We start from the raw sequence: 17,087 nt of genomic DNA, 5'->3' as shown, positions 1-17,087 counted from the left end.
GAGGGGGGGGGCCACCACGAGAAGGAGGTGGAGGGGGGGCTGCACGGAGGAGATGAGAAATGAGATCAGTACAGCAACAAAACCACAGATACCAGACTTCATTTCCCAGGTACTACCTGAGCCTCTTTATTGAGCCTCATGCTTCCACTGACGTCTACATGTTTCTGGCTCGTTTTGTTCTAGTGCTGGTCACTTCATAACCAGACCTTCCGATCTTACTGCCCACCTTGCACACATGTTGGAAACTACCTCACGAATGCCAGTCGCAATTTATTGCCAGCAGTTGCACTCCAGTAAGATACTGGCTTTAGATACCATTTGATGACAAAAAAAACAGATTAAAAAGTAACCACGTCCCAACAGATCTAAAAACACTTAGAAAAACAATAAAGAGAAACACACCTTACAGTGAGTTCTGTAATCCATTTTATTTAACAAATTCCCCCAAAACAAACTTTTTTATTCAGAATTTTAATAAAACTTTTAGCTGGAAAAAATGCAACTACATAAACAGCATCTTTAGAACATTCTGAAGGATTGCTGTTTAGTCATCAATAATCAGCTGCAGCCAAACAGATTTTTTTGTTTGTTTGTTTTAGCCCCAGTGATATCTGCTCTGCTGCCTTTATAGGGTGGCCTAAGTTCAGTAGTAAGTTCTGCATCAAGGACTTGCTGATCGGACTGCCAAATGTATGCGGACACAGGGCGTTCAGACCATCTCCGAAGGTGGTTTGAGTAAAAATGTTTTCAGTGCACATTGAGGCAGATCAGACTTTTATTTAACACTATTTGAAATCAGATCGCTAAAAACAGTTTAAAGGACAGGTCTGAACAACCCCAATATGTACTTCAGACATGTTGGCAATATGTATGCACCAGGAGTTCCCACACATATTGCACAAATGTTTGGAGACGTCATGCAACAAAATTGCCAAATCTAGGAGCCGTGCTCTGACAGAACAGGAAGGTGGGATTCCCAGACCAATTACCAAACCTGTATTTGAAATGTTTGAAATGAGATTGTGCACTGTATGTTATGTGCTCCAAATTGAGTTTGTCAGTTGCAACTAGTAACTGCTCCATCTCTGTATCAGTTTTACAAAGCAAATCGCTTCAATTATATACTGATGCAAACAAATCTGTTATTAGTGTTGTGCATGCACACATTCAAATTTTCACCTGAGCAAGTCAAGTTTTCACTTGATAAATGGCACGTAAACATGCATCAGTGTTTACACAGTAAACGGTGCTCCTTTTTGCAGTGAACGGATGCACACAGCATGGCTAGTGAAGAAGAGAATTCAACCAGCAGCAGGACTTTTTTTGTTGGTCTGTTATGAATGTGTTTCTGTTATGTTTGGAGTGTTTGGAAACACTGCTGAGTTGAGCCACTTTGCAAATGTAATATGTTATCACGCTTGAGTGAAATAGTATGATGATATACATGCTATTTAATGCAAGATGCTTTTTTAAAAATTGAAAACACTCAGGGTTATGAAATTTTTTTCAATGTTCTGACATACCATATTTTCCGGATTATAAGGCACACTTAAAAGCCTTCAATTTTCTCAAAAAACAGCAGTGCGCCTTATAATCCGGTGCGCCTTATATATGGAAGAAGTCGTAATGTTTTAGTACGACTTTGGTAAACTACAAAGCCACACCGCTTGCAGCATTAGGCCTCCACATACTCAGGCGTGCTGTGTGTATTCCGTCAGCCTTGCGGACTCTGGACGGACTGTCCGCGGACGGTTGAGACTTCATACTTGAGCGTACAGATTGCCTAAAATTCCCTTTTGTCCAATTTTTTTTTTGAATGGACTGAAGACTAACTCTGACAGAGTCTGTGTTTGAGGCAATTTTCCAGTCACCGTGGTTAAGTGACTCCATGCGTTTGAAATTGAATTTTTCGCAAAAACAATGTTGATGGTGTCTTTCACTATTTTTAACATTGTCAAACAAATGACAGCTTTCAGAAAGTCCAGAATCATTTTGATGGGAACAAGCTGATTTTTTAAGAAATTTTTAACCAAGAACGCAGACATCTTGCTGAGAGCCCTCCTTTCAATGCAGTCAATCCCAGCTGTGTTTGTTTGATGTTTTCTTGTGAAATTCGATCCACTCGCAGTTAAAAGTCTGTTTTTCTTTAGAAACACATCATTGTTAATTTCATGTAACAGAATGCTTGCTAACTTCTATTGAGAGGTTTTCCGCACTTCCAAAACATAAAAACAGTGCATGCTGGAGAGTTTTCTAGTTAAGTGAAGAAGGGAGAGAGCAGGGGGTGGTAGTCTGCAAAGGTTTTCAGGATAGTACTGTTGTTTTTTTTTTTCCACAACCAAGTCCTTGGTTTATATGTAAATTAATTTCTCTGCAAATTTAATAACTTGCTTGAGCATTTTACTTTAGTTTCATTTTAGCCCCTTCCGTCTCTCCTGATACATAAACATTATGTGGGCAGAACATTCTGTATGGGTGGGGGGCAGTTTTCTGGATGGACGAGAGTTTGTCTACTCTAAGTCGAGTATCAAGAGGAGATCACTAAAATGCTGTCATAAAAAGACATGCTCGACGATCGATATAATCATTTAATAATTTTTTTTTCCAACAAAAACTGTCAAACTAAAAGAAGCTTAAGTAAAGACAGTATTTTAGACAAAATTTAAAGCAGCTTTTAGGTAACTGTCTTTCAAAAATAATAAAAACAATAAAATAAAACAAAAAAAATTAAAATGTTCCAATGTGGAGAAAGTATACTATACCTTAACTAGTGCATTTCCTAAGTCTGGTTCTGCTGGATGTTCCTTCCTGTTAAAACAGAGTTCTTTTGTCCACTGTTGCCCTCCACCATGAGGTCAGGATGGAGGGATTTGAATCAAATGAAACTTTGCTGCGATCGATTGGTTTTCTTAGCTAGGCCCCTGTTTATTGAAATGGCACTGCATAAATAAAATTATACTGAATTTGAATGAATGGAACTTTTAATTTTTTTGTAATAATTAGTTGCATTCAAATGAAATCAATCTGATTGGATTCATATTAATTAGGTTACAATGTTTAAATTGAACTGGATCAAAATAAATTTATGAATATGTCTGCATTTAAATTGCATTATGTAATGTGTTTATTTGATCAATAAGGTGCTCTGAAATGATACTTTTAGAAATGATTAGAAGATGTGTGCTGAACATAGAAATCTAAATTTATTTTTATTTTTTTTAAAACACCCCTCCCTGGGCTGCCACCTTATCGTGGTGGAGGGGTTTGAGTGTCCCAGTGATCCTAGGAGCTATGCTGTCAGGGGCTTCTTGCCCCTAGCAGGGTCACCCAAGGCAGACAGGTCCTAGGTGAGGGGCCAGACGAAGTGCAGCCCAGAGAGACCCCTTATGATGAGTAAAATTATTGGTCACAGTGTTCCCTCGTCCGGACGCGGGTCACCGGGGCCCCCCTCTGGAGCCAGGCCTGGAGGTGGGGCACGTTGGCGAGCGCCTGGTAGCAGGGCTTTCGCCCATGGAGCCCGGCCGGGCACAGCCCAAAGAGGTGACATGGGTCCCCCTTCCCATGGGCTCACCACCTATAGGAGGGGCTAGAGGGGTCGGGTGCAATGTGGGATGGGTGGTGGCCGAAGGTGGGGACCTTGGCAGTCTGATCCTCGGCTACAGAAGCTGGCTCTCGGGACTTGGAATGTCACCTCTCTGGTGGGGAAGGAGCCTGAGCTGGTGTGTGAAGTTGAGAGGTTCCGGCTAGATATAGTCAGACTACTCAATGCACGAATCTGGCTCTGTAACCAGTCTCCTTGAGAGGGGTTGGACACTCTTCCACTCTGGAGTTGTCCCCGGTGAGAGGCACTGAGCAGGAGTGGGCATACTTGTTGCCCCCCGTCTTGGTGCCTGTACGTTGGGGTTTACCCCGGTAAACGAGAGGGTAGCCTCCCTCCGCCTACGTGTGGGGGGACGGGTCCTGACTGTTGTTTGCGCTTATGCGGCCAACAGCAGTTCAGATTACCCACCCTTTTTGGAGTCCTTGGAAGGGTTACTGGAAAATGCCCCTCCTGGAGACTCCCTTGTTCTGCTGGGGGACTTCAACGCTCACGTGGGCAATGACAGTGAGACCTGGAGGGGTGTAGTTGGGAGTAACGGCCCCCCTGATCTGAACCCATGTGGTTTTCTGTTGTTGGACTTCTGCCCTCGTCATGGATTGTCCATAACGAACACCATGTTCAAACATAAGGGTGTCCATATGTGCTCTTGGCACCAGGACACCCTAGGTCGCAGTTCAATGATCGACTTTGTTGTCTGGCAGAGTCTCCTGTTAGGCGGAGCTTTAACTCCCACCTCCGGGAGAACTTCGAACATGTTCCGGGGGAGGCGGGGGACATTGAGTCCGAGTGGGCCATGTTCTGTACCTCCATTGTTGAGGTGGCTTATCGAAGCTGTGGCCGCAAGGTAGTTGGTGCCTGTCGCAGCGGCAGCCCTCGAACCCGCTGGTGGACACCTGCGGTGAGGGATGCTGTCAGGCTGAAGAAGGAGTCCTATCGGGCCTTCTTGGCCTGTGGGACTCCAGAAGCAGCTGACGGGTACCAGCAGTCCAAGCAGCATGCAGCTCGGGTGGTTGCTGAGGCAAAAACCCGGGCATGGGAGGAGTTCGGAGAGGCCATGGAGAAAGACTTAAGCACGGCTTCGAGGCGATTCTGGTCCGCCATACGGCGTCTCAGGAGGGGAAAGCAGTGCAGCACCAACACTGTTTATAGTGGGGGTGGTGTGCTGCTGACCTCGACTCGGGATGTCATGGGTCGGTGGGCGGAATACTTTGAAGACCTCCTCAATCCCACCGGCACCCACTGAGGAGGCAGAGCCTAGGGACTTTGGGTCGGACTCTCCAATCTCCGGTGCTGAGGTCACCGAGGTGGTTAAAAAGCTCCTCGGTGGCAAGGCTGCGGGGGTGGATGAGATTCGTCCGGAGTTCCTTAAGGCTCTGGATGTTGTAGGGTTGTGTTGGTTAACGCGACTCTGCGATATTGCGTGGACATTGGGGCAGTTCCCCTGGATTGGCAGACCGGGGTGATGGTCCCCTTTTTCAAAAAAGGGGGCCGAAGAGTGTGTTCCAATTACAGAGGGATCACACTCTTAAGCCTCCCTGGTAAGGTCTATTTGGGGGTTCTGGAGAGGAGGGTTCGTCGGATAGTCGAACCACGGATTCAGGAAGAGCAGTGTGGTTTTCGTCCTGGTCGTGGAACACTGGACCAGCTCTACACCCTCAGCGGGGTCCTTGAGGGTGCATGGGAGTTCGCCCAACCAGTCTACATGTGTTTTGTGAACTTGGAGAAGGCGTTCGACTGTGTCCCTCGGGGAACCCTGTGGGGGGTGTATAAGGTACCAGGCCCTTTGATACGGGCTGTTAGGTCCCTATATGACCGGTGTCAGAGCTTGGTCCACATTGCCGGCAGTAAGTTGGATTCGTTTCCAGTGAGAGTTGGACTCCGCCAAAGTTGCCCTTTGTCACCGATTCTGTTCATAACGTTTATGGACAGAATTTCTAGGCACAGCCAAGGTGTTGAGGGGATCCGTTTTGGTGGCCTTAGGATCGCATCTCTGCTTTTTGCAGATGATGTGGTCCTATTGGCTTCATCAGGCCGTGATCTACAGCTTTCGCTGGAACGGAAGAATCAGAATTGCTTTATCGCCATTGCCAGTAAAGAAGTTACAGGCCAAAACGATTTTCTAGCCTATAACTTGTTTACTGGCAATGGCAATAAAGCGATTCTGATTCTGATTCGAAAAGGTGAAGCTCTCAATTTACCAGTCGATCTACGTTCCTACCCTCATCTATGGTCACGAGCTTTGGGTAGAGACCGAAAGAACGAGATCACGAATAGAAGCGGCTGAAATGAGTTTCCTCCGCAGGGTGTCTGGGCTCTCCCTTAGAGATAGGGTGAGAAGCTCGGTCATCCGGGAGGGACTCAGAGTAGAGCCGCTGCTTCTCCATGACGAGAGGAGCCAGTTGAGGTGGCTCGGGCATTTGATTAGGATGCCTCCTGGACGCCTCCCTGGTGAGGTGTTCTGGGCACGTCCCACCAGGAGGAGGCCCAGAGGAAGACCCAGGACACGCTGGAGGGACTATGTTTCTCGGCTGGCCTGGGAACGCCTTGGGATTCCCCCGGAGGAGCTGGCCCAAGTGGCTGAGGAGAGGGAAGTCTGGGTCTCCCTGCTTAGGCTGCTGCCCCCGCGACCCGACCCCGGATAAGCGGAAGAAGATGGAAGGATGGATGGATTTTTAAAACAAACAAACAAAAAAACATGTCTACCTTAGAGACACTTCTGCAGCTCTGTAAATTACAATTCCGGTGACACTGATCAGAAACTAATCCCCTTAATAATTATTTGACTAATTTAACACAACCTCTGTGTTTATGTGTGTGCGCGCTCTCACCTTGCCTCCTCAGCTCATTCTTGACAGCCTCCACGCCACCCTTCTTTTCGATGAAGTCATAGATGACTTTAGACGTCTCTCGGTCCTTCAGCTGAGCCTCTGAGATGCCGCACAGATCAAACAGGTTCTTCAGTTCAGGGTCGAGATTGTTCAGCTGTCAACAATGCAATTGACATATCCAATAAAAATGTATTCTTCATGCTGCTGAGTACAACTACCGTCAGACTCACCTACATTTGGAATTATACTGATTTACAGAAATTAAAATCAACAAAATCATATTGTGTGACTTTTAAATAATGTTGCTTTCACATGTTGCTGAAATCATTAATCCCTTCAATGAGGGAATTTGATTACATATGCTCCATATGTAATGTGTGCGTGGTGGAGGAAAGGCCGTATGCCATAGTTTACTTGTAAGATGATAAAAAGCTGCTCTTAGTGACAAACTTTATGGTATAACAAGCTGTGTTAGGGTTTTTATTTTATCAGCCTTTGTGCTCATGTGTAAAACTGCCTACGTGAGACACGAAGGTCAGACGGCAGGCGCCACACCATCTGGCTCTCCCTAACAGCTATGTGTTTTTGTTATGCTTATGTTTAAACTATGGTCTGGACTGGGTTTGCCCGGCTCAGATCAACCCCTTTTTTCTTCTTCCTTTAATAAAAGAGAAAGCCCAAGTAAGGAGTCAGAACTTCCTGGACAGCACGCCGTTAGGAGCTGTTGTGGAATCTCTCTTCTTTGCGAAGGCCTTCACAAAAAGACAACGAGCCTCTCCGGTTTGATTCTTTCTTAGCAGGTTGAATAAATCAAAACCCTGACAAGCTGTTTCCCACAGGATGACAACAAAAGGTGTAAGGAAACAAACAATTTGATATGTATTAAAACAAACTCAGCTCCATTGACAATACCAGTCACGAGATGTAAAAAAAAATAATTAAAACAAGATAAAATCATTTCCTTTAAAAGGACAGTAAAAGTGACAACTGGACATAAACTTTACATGTACATTCTTTTCTCTGCATTATATGCTATTTTTTTTGTTGTCCTGATGACTAGCTAATCATAATAAGTCCAATTCTGTTCCTTTTATACATAATATCTTTTGTACATATTTAAAAGAGGAGGGTTGAATATAGAGCTGGCAATTCCACAACACAATACTGTCTTTTTTGTGAAATATGGTATTCTAACAAAACTGATTTATGTAGTGTAGGTTCAGGCAAAGCAATAAAGTTATAAAATTATTTCATAAAGTTAATTTGTAGTTCTAAACATATTTCAAGTGTTTTTACTCATTTTTTGTCTTGCCAACGTTGATATTCCTCTCTCCTACAGCCTGATCAACATCACCAAATATGCAAATTAGGTGATGACGTCATCTAACAACTTCTAGCTTTTGAACGCTTTTCCACCAGTATATATGAACACATTTTACTAGTTTGTATGAACGCTTTTAACTAGTATGTATGATCACTTTTTACTAGTATGTATGAACGCTTTTCACTAGTTTGTATGAACAGTTTTTACTGGTATGTATGAACGCTTTTCACTAGTTTGTATGAAAGGTAAAGCTTTTCACCAGTTTATGAGCAGTTCTCACTACTTTGTATGAGAGCTTTTGGGTAGGTTATATAAGAGGTAAATGGTTTCACTAGTTTACGTGAGAGCTTTTCACTAGTGTTTATGCAAGGTTTTCAGTATAGTATGTGGAAGACTTTAATTTCATATGTGTATATGGAAGTTAATTCTTATTTATGTCCCTTCTGGCACCCCATAGAAATGTGTCACCTCGCACTTTGTTGTTACAGTTTGCAGCTGTCAGTGGACAAGAAAAAAAACTAACGTAAGACTAGACAGCTGTTGGTGACATGTGTTAAGGGACAATGACAAAGTGAGTAAAAGAAAAAAAGCCTTTGATTTCATCAATTCTTTTTTACTGATGACTGTATCTAATAAAAATGAAACCTGTATTTTTAAATTAGAATTTCTTCTAAATTAGATTTTAATCTATTTAATGAGTGTTTATATACAGACCACAGCCCAATGAGTGTTCTTCATAGTGAACACAGATGCCACAGCAGTGTCACTGCCAGCAGCAGAAAGAATTACAGATTACCCCACTGAAGTGCATTCTGATCATTAAGCTCACCAGATGCCACCATACATTCTTTGCAATATTTACCAGAATAAACTGTTCACACATTTTAGGTACCCTTCCACATCTTTTCACAACAGTTTGTTGAAATTTTGTCCAATTCCTCCTGACAGAACTGGTGGAACTGAGTCAGGTTTGTAGGCTGCCTTACTCACACACACCTTTTCAGCTCTGCCCACTAATTTTCTACTGGGGTGAGCTCAGGGCTTTGTGATGGCCACCAAAACAATAACTTTGTTGTCCTTAAGCCACAAGTAATTTGGTAGTATGCTTAGGCTTACTTTCCATCTGGAAGACCCATTTGCTCCCAAGCTTTAACTTTCTGGAGCACCTGTCCTTCCTTCTGCAAAACACCTTCACAACATGATGCTGCCACCCCCGTACTTCACAGTTGGGATGGTACAAGCTTCCCCCTTTTTCCTCCAAATGTAACAATGGTCATTATGACCAAAAAGTTCAATTTTAGTTAAACCAGGCAACAGGACATACAGTCCTGCTCACCATTATTGGCACCCCTTCATGATTTGCATAGCTGAGTGAATATCTTCATGATCATTCATTGGTTAATTCATGTCATATGTGTGGAGGCAGTCCATCACAAGTGATCTTTATGTGTGATTTGCAACAGGTGAGCCAAATTAGGTTTTAATATTGATTTGCAGCAAAGGGTGCCAATACCATTGGCATGGTAAAAATTATGTTTTTCTTTGTTTTCCTCATAATGTTTATCTTTTTAAATGTTTTTGATCATTTGCTGTTTTGCATCAAGCACAAGCTATCAGCAATAAAATGTTGTTTCACTTGATGAATTTCCTTCAGTAGATATTCCATTATATGTACTTAAACTTCATGGGTGCCAATAATGGTGACCAGGACTGTATCTCCAAAAATGAAGGTCATTGTCCCTGTATGCATTTTTTTTAAGGATGCTTTTTTTGTTGTTCTTTTGCTATTTGTGTAATGTCTACTTAACATGTTAAACTATAAGATAAAAAACCCCTGCTAGGACAGTTTTTTTTTTACATAAAACAATGATACCAACCAGCAGGTTTCTGAAAAACACTGACAATTAATTAGAAAACGTTACATTGTAGGCACAGAAAATAAAAAAGTTCTATTTGTTTTTCTTTGAAAAAGTCTATGCAAACACTCAGCCTGACGTAACAATCACTTACAGGCACAACATATCAGCTTCTCATGCTCTCCATTGGCTCTTGCACCACAGTTAGTAGCACTTCCACTACCTCCAGTTTATAAGATGCATTTTTCTGAATACCATGTTTGATTCAATTTCTCCATGTTTGTGAGCCCTAAAGTGAGTTTGAAACAAACTTCTCATCATTAGTTACTTAACAACTATGGATACTTTTTCAAGAAAGCAACTAACAATAAATATTAGAGACATGTTTGGACAAATGATGGCTGCATCCCTACAAGTGGTGTCATCAGAATCAGAAAACTAGAAGTCACTTGTGCTAAGGCCCTGTGCACAAGGGAACGTTGGTTTTCCAAAACAATTTTTATTTGTCGTTTTTGCAAATATCCGTATAAACATGGCAACATTTATAGAAATCTTTTTATCCACACAGAAACATAGAAAAACACTCAAAGTACTGTAGTAGCTATGTCAGGCCTGTTGGTGGCACTGTAAAGCTGCCTTGAAAAATACACCAGAGAAAGTAAAGAAGGCATGGAGTACGCACATGAAATGTACACAAACTGCAAATACAAGAAGAAAAATACGAGGATGGTGAATACAGGACCAAAACCTGAATTGTTTTTTGTGGACTGACAATGTGAAACTTCTACTTTGTGTCAAATTATGCTACAAGACCACAAAGTACAGGACAGTGAGTGTTTACTGGGCGTCAACTACGCAGACATAATACAACAATTTCAGTCACAGTATCCAACAATGGACGAGTGAAGGGAAGGCTTTTGGCTTTACTATATTTAAGGCAATGCTTTTGTTCATTAGTTTTGTCCTTTCATTGAAGCAATCCAGTATATGAAGGTATTACTGTGGTTGAGCAACTTGCTTCTGCAACACAAACACCAACCTGTGACCTGTCACTGTTGTTGTTTTTACTTGGGGTCAGAGGTTAGGCCAGAGGAGAGACTGTTGAAAATGCCCTAAATAGTCTGTCTGTCCCTTTAAGAGCTACAGAAAAAAACTTGAGTATGATGTTTCTTGGTTGGTAGATGCGTTTATCTAACTAGCAAATGCTGGAAAGCGGACTGTTCAGCATGAGTCCAGTTAAACTAGATGGTTGTTGGGTTTTAAGTTCTGGTCTTTTCCATACCCTACCTGCTGAGCATGAGGAAATGAAACCAGGAAAGTGTTCATGTGTCTTTCTGTGATTAATTGAAATATTAGTTGATCTTTGCGGACCTTTGTTTATAGCTGTATTTGGTAGTTTATTATGTTAAGTGCCATTTTGCTATATTAACACAAAAACAATTTAACTCATGAATGTAAATACTATTATTAGCCTTTTTAAGTAATTCTATATTATTTTGTATCCCTTAAATGAAAAACTGAGGTGGATCTAAACTAATTGTTGATTCACAGCCCTTGTAAGTGCAATCAATGATCGTTTACCACCCTCTGTTGGACTTAAGGAAAATTGCACTTGTCTTTGTTAAACCAGTATTTGCTAAGACTTTGTTTTGACACAAGTTTATTTTATATTATTTCTTGTAGACCACACTTGGCTAAATTAAAGCTTTTAATGGATCTCATTTGTGTTTTTCTTCAACTCTGACTGGATGCCCATGGTGGCAGTAAATATTTTAAAACCTTTGTAGTTAATTATTAGTTCTCAAAGCCTTTAGAATAATGACTAAGACATCAGTGTTTTCAAAAGGTTGTGTTTTAGTTGTCCATACAAAAACACAAGGGTGGTATTTCAAGGTGTTTTCACTCTGGAACACATTTTCAAAAAACACTGAAACAGTCCTTTAGGGTCCCCAAAACAGAGTAGATTCAAAACTGAAAAAAAAAAAACAAACAAAAAAAACCACATGCGAATTTAATAAACGCTGTTACTGTGTGGACGGAGGCCTAAGTACCTAGAACCCCAGGAACTTATAAGTTAATTTAAGGTGGACCTTACACATTCTTAAAATCTATGCTGCTTTGTATACTTCATGGTGGATTCAAGTACACTTTATAAACGTAATAATCAATACTTAAGTGACTATAACTATTGGTCAAAAACAGTCAAATGTCCTGCAGTATTTTTATTTTATCTGTCGTTTCTTTTTGTTCTTTTACTAAAAAAACAAAACAAAATACTTACGAGCATCTCTAAATTGCAATCTAGCCTACTTTTTTTTAAGTAAGAGGATTAATCCACAATATTGTTTAAAAGTATAGAGATCTTTTTTTGGTCTTGTTGACTGACAGACAGGTCAACATCCCCCCAACTTGCAAAACCTGCAGTTAGTGCGTTTAAAGTACGAGGTGCTTCAAATTAACTAAAATACAATACAACACAACATAAAATGTTGTAAAAAGTCATAGGAAATCCCTGAATGAATAAGTATTTATCCCCCAAATCAAATGATCAGCAATAAATCACCATGTGGTCTGTTAATGAAGCTAAAGCCTGCTTCTATCTGAAACATTTTGTTTCTGTGCAGACATTGCAAAATGTTTGTGAAAATGAGCAGGAAGCAACAAGAGCCTATTGTGTGATTTCATCATGCAGTCATCAGATACGTCACTGTTGAACCATTGTGTAGAGAAGGGTACTTACATCAAAACCTGTATTTGGATCCCACCCTACATGACCAATGTGCCTGAAGGAGAGGAGACAGATAATGCACATATATTACCTTGCAAATTAACATTAGCTGGGGCATGTGCTCATGGTTCTCACAGCCACATGCTACATTGCAAGCCAAAGCACACAAGCACGAGCCCCCCCAACACACACACACACAGCAAGAGAGAGCAAGAGACAAAGAAAGAATTTTATCAGTCAAAGTGACAGAGTGGTCACTTGGTTACAATACTTTCAGACTAAAATGTTTACTTATCCCATAAAACAGTGTTATTGCTTTATCAGACAGCTGATTGTTGTTGTGGAAAAAGACTCAATGAATACATCTTTTGAGATGTCCTCATTAAGTATAACAGAATTGTTATGCGAAGAGCATGTTATACAGTTGGATCTTAGGTTATGCTGCCCTCAAACTGATATGGCCTAAGAACAAAGACAAAACTGTAGGTGACCTCGTCTTTTTTCTTTGAAGCATTCTATACAATCTTAGGTAAGACAGATCCTGCTGCTTGGAATTGTCTCATCCCTGTGAATTTTATTTTTGATGTTTCTTTTGTCACAAATTGATCAGTTAATCAATAAGCTGGGTCTTCCTGTCTCCTTATCAGGGTTCCCCCCAGAAAAGAGGCTAAGCCCGGTGGTCGGTGGCCGTTTGCCGGCCGACCGTGATTTAGTAAAAAAAAGATTAAAGTTGACAGAAAGTTGAAAATATGGCTATTTATTATGTGATATTGTAAGATATTTGTGTGAAATATTTACACAACTACAGTTTTACAAAAAGGCACTTTTGAAATACTTTTTTAAACAAAAATACAATTAAAATAAATACTAATTGTTTGCACCTAATTTAAGTCACATTTACAAATAAATTTAATTAACATAAATGAAAAAGTGCAAACACGGCACCAACACACGTCTCACTTCCAGGCCAATGAATAACGGACCTGAGCGCGCAGTGGAGGCATTTATACGTGGCGCTTACGTCGGAGCAGTTTTCTCCGAAAAGACGGGGCAGTACGCTACGTAACCAGTGGAAATACGGTAAAAAAAAAAAAGACAGAGCAGATTTTCTGGCTGTGATACAGAGAGGATGTTTAAACTTAAAGCATTCAGTTTGACTTTCATTGATTTATTTAGTTATTTGCTTTAGTTGTGATTCACCCATCATAGGACTAATATTTCTTCCCTCTGTGGTCTATAAACTCCTTTTTATTGGCTGCAGCAGTAATCTCCTTCCATGAGTTTTGAACCATTTGGTTATCTTTGTGATCTCTCATAGAGGGATCATATAAATGCTGATACAGGCGAACCAGCTCCGCTAGAGCATCGAAATCGTCCATTTTGAATGGAGCGCGTTGCGCACTGTCTGCGCGAAGTTAAAAATAAATGTGGGGTGCAAGACAGCGTGATTGCGTCACTGTTGGTGCACCCACCCTCGCACGGTGATCAACGCGTCAAGTTGATGTGGGTGGGGGAAAAAAATGTGTATAAAAAATGACGTATATTACAATAAACAAGTGGAGCTTATCCTGGTGGCGGGGTAGGAAAGGCCTGGTGGCCCGCCAGGCTTATAATATACTGGGGGAAAACCTGCCTTATTATTATTATTATTATACTTCTTGCACCAAAGGCTAGCAACTGGAGAGTCTGCTCAAAAAAATTTCAGCCTCTGAGAAAATTCTGTTGGTGACCCCTGATCTATAAGTATTACTGTGCTCCTAAACTTCAACATTACACCATGACTCTCAAAATTTTGTACTGGCAATTTATAAGGTTGCTTTTATAGAGCCTAGTGATCAAGCTTTGCTGAGCTTTGTGATGAAAGTGATGAAATTATAACCTGACAAAATGCAACACAGAAAATGGAAAGCATAAAAGCCCAATATAACTGAGTTAATGGTGTTTCTCATTTAAAGAGAATAAGAAAGAAAATAAAAGATCCTAAATGATTTGAGCTGGTTAAAACAAACTTCAAATTGCAGCTGTAATAGCAGCGAAACGACTCAGGAGGGCTGGATTCAAATACACACCCACTTTACAGATTTTTATTTGTAAAAATGATTAGTAACCATGTATCATTTTCCTTCCACTTCACAATTATGCACTACTTTGTGTTTTTCCATCACATAAAATCCCAATAAAATACTTTGAAGCTGGTGGTTGTAAGAGCAAAATGTGGAAAAGTTCAAAGGGTATCAGGACTTTTTTAAAGGCACTGTTTTAGTGGAGAAAAATCTGAATTAAAAATTAAGTAAATACAATAGGGTTTCCTGGGAAATGCAGCTGCATGAAATGCAACTCACTGGAAATTGCTTGGCGTGCCAATGTCAGCCTTGGTGAGTTTCTTCTTCTTGCCTTTAGTTTTCTTGTCCCTCCGGGTCAGGCTGCTGTGGCTCAGCATGTTATTGAGGTGGTAGGGTGGCTGGTGGCTGTGTGAGTTGTGATATCGGACATTGTTGATCTCTGGGTTCTTGATATCTACTGTGGCCATAGGCAGAGTGGGACCTGTACAGAGATGGGAAAAAAGAAACTGGTCTGAGATTGTTAAACTGTGGTAGACTTTTAACAACTCATTCTGGCTAAATGTAAACTTCTAAATTTCATTTACTACTCAAGAAGCCTCGACTATGATAAGGTTGATTTGTGTGTGCAATATTTTGAAGCTCAGGGATTTCGCTACAAAGTGTTTTGTTTTAAAATGAATGCTGTTGTCTTAATGTTATACAAAAGTAAAAGTCTTTCCTATAATTAGAGCTAAACAATATAAAGTTACCACAGGTGTCTTAAGTCTTGTAATCAGTCAGTCTGCCTATTTAAAGGGTGAAAAGTAGTCACTGGCTATAAGACCATCTCCAAGCAGTTATGGTCTTCTCTTTTTTTCTTTTTACTTGTTTCATCAGATTTAGACAGTGACCTCTGTCTGAAAGAAAATCCTTCTTTTGGTAATCTGGAAATTGAAAGTTTTGAAGCCAAAACAGAAAACCGCAGCAAACCATTAAATAGGGAAAAAAAAAGTTTGGCAATGCATGAACACTTTATAACAGTTAGACGAGATGCTTGAGTCTTTTTAGAATATAGGTAGAGACTGCTTTAATTATACATGATCTTCGACATTCTCATTAAAGCTGTGTAACCATTGAACTCAGGAGATCCAACTCATTTTCACAAGAAAATGCAAACACTCAAAAATTAAAATTACAACTTTATCATGGGACAACCTTTTTAGATTTTCTTAAAAATCAAACAAACAAAACAAAAAACAATCTGACATGTTTTTCAGATTCCTTGTGTCTGTATTCATACAGAAGTATTACATTGAATAAGATATTGAGAAAGGTTATAAGTCAAAATAAACAGGGTTCATTGGATTTTTAAATTTTATTTTAAGAAGCCTTCCTTTGAAATCATCCACCCCCCCCTAATTTCTAATGAAAACATTGGCATCATATGAGTCATTTAGCAAGCAGTAAAAACATTTAACTGGAAGGCAAATTACTAAATATTTAACCCTCCTGAAGCACTCCAAAGAGAGAGCGAGACGGAAAAGGGTAGAGAAGCCCTTGTAACTTTGGATCAATTTGACCCAAAGGCCACAGGAGGGTTAAGTCCATTCATCTACCCAATTGTTTCTGTTAAGGGTCACGAGAAACTGGTGCCTACATTCACTGGTCACTGGGCAAAAGGTGGGGGACATTTTGAACAGAGCTCTAGTCCATTACAGGGCCACAAAAAAACAAACAAGACAACTATTCACGCTCTCATTCACACCTAATAAGAGTTTAGAATAACCAAATAACCCAACATGCATGTTTTTGGACTGTGGGAGGAAATTAGAATGCCCAGAGAACACAGGCATGCACAAGGAGAGCATGCAAACCCCACTCAAAAAGGCTCTAGCCAAATTTCAAACCCAGGACCTTTTTGTTGTAAAGAACGGTGCTAACCAGTTGCACAACCATGCAACCAACATTTAAACCATTAGACACATTAAGAATCTAATGGAAGGGGAAAATGGTAATATTAAAAAGGATGGAACCATTGTTTCGCAGCTCACTGACTCCACAAGTGACCAGAACAATGTAAACATAATTTTAATAGTTACATATAATTTTATTAGTTAGAATGAGATGTATGTAATTCACCATGTATACAGTGATGACAAATTCAGGGTTTCCCCCAGTGTATTATAAGCCTGGAGGGCCGCCAGGCTTTACTTCCCCCGCTGCCAGGCTAAGCTCCGCTTGTTTATTGTGAAATACGTCTTTTTTTATACACGTTTTTTTCCACCCGCACCCCTAAAACCGCTACCTTTCTCTACCTCCTTACACGGTAACACCTTCTACAACGTACAACATGTCACGGAGAAAGGGTCAAAAGGCGTTGGTGTTATTATGCTAAAAGAAGCAATCCTTGAAATTCCCTCAACACCTTTGTGTACCACTAAGTATTAAACAAGTGTGCTAACAATTGCTATGATAACTGTAACTTTCACATATCAGTGTTGTGCAAATCACTAAAACTTGCATCAATATTATATATATATATATATATATATATATACACCCCCAAAGGTAGTGGAGAATGACCGAGCTAAGATCCTGTGGGACTTCCAGATCCAGACAGACAAAATGGTAATGGCGAACCAACCGGACATTGTGGTGGTGGATAAACAACAGAGGAAAGCAGTTGTGGTGGATGTAGCAATACCGAG

At 40.6% G+C, this 17,087-nt stretch overlaps 1 protein-coding gene across 1 annotated transcript in view; it reads right to left on the bottom strand.

Annotated features, from left to right (window-relative positions):
* Window positions 1-17,087, bottom strand: part of wasla (WASP like actin nucleation promoting factor a) — a 41,265-nt gene that overhangs the window by 7,685 nt on the left and 16,493 nt on the right. Inside the window, 4 exon segments of the mRNA XM_017435600.3 lie at window positions 2-39; window positions 6,430-6,583; window positions 12,350-12,392; window positions 14,680-14,881. Of these exon segments, the coding sequence (XP_017291089.1) occupies window positions 2-39; window positions 6,430-6,583; window positions 12,350-12,392; window positions 14,680-14,881 (437 nt within the window).

The sequence above is a fragment of the Kryptolebias marmoratus genome, linkage group LG17, assembly GCF_001649575.2.
Source record: "Kryptolebias marmoratus isolate JLee-2015 linkage group LG17, ASM164957v2, whole genome shotgun sequence".
NCBI lineage: Eukaryota > Metazoa > Chordata > Actinopteri > Cyprinodontiformes > Rivulidae > Kryptolebias > Kryptolebias marmoratus.
This window is presented reverse-complemented; position numbering and strand designations above follow the sequence as displayed.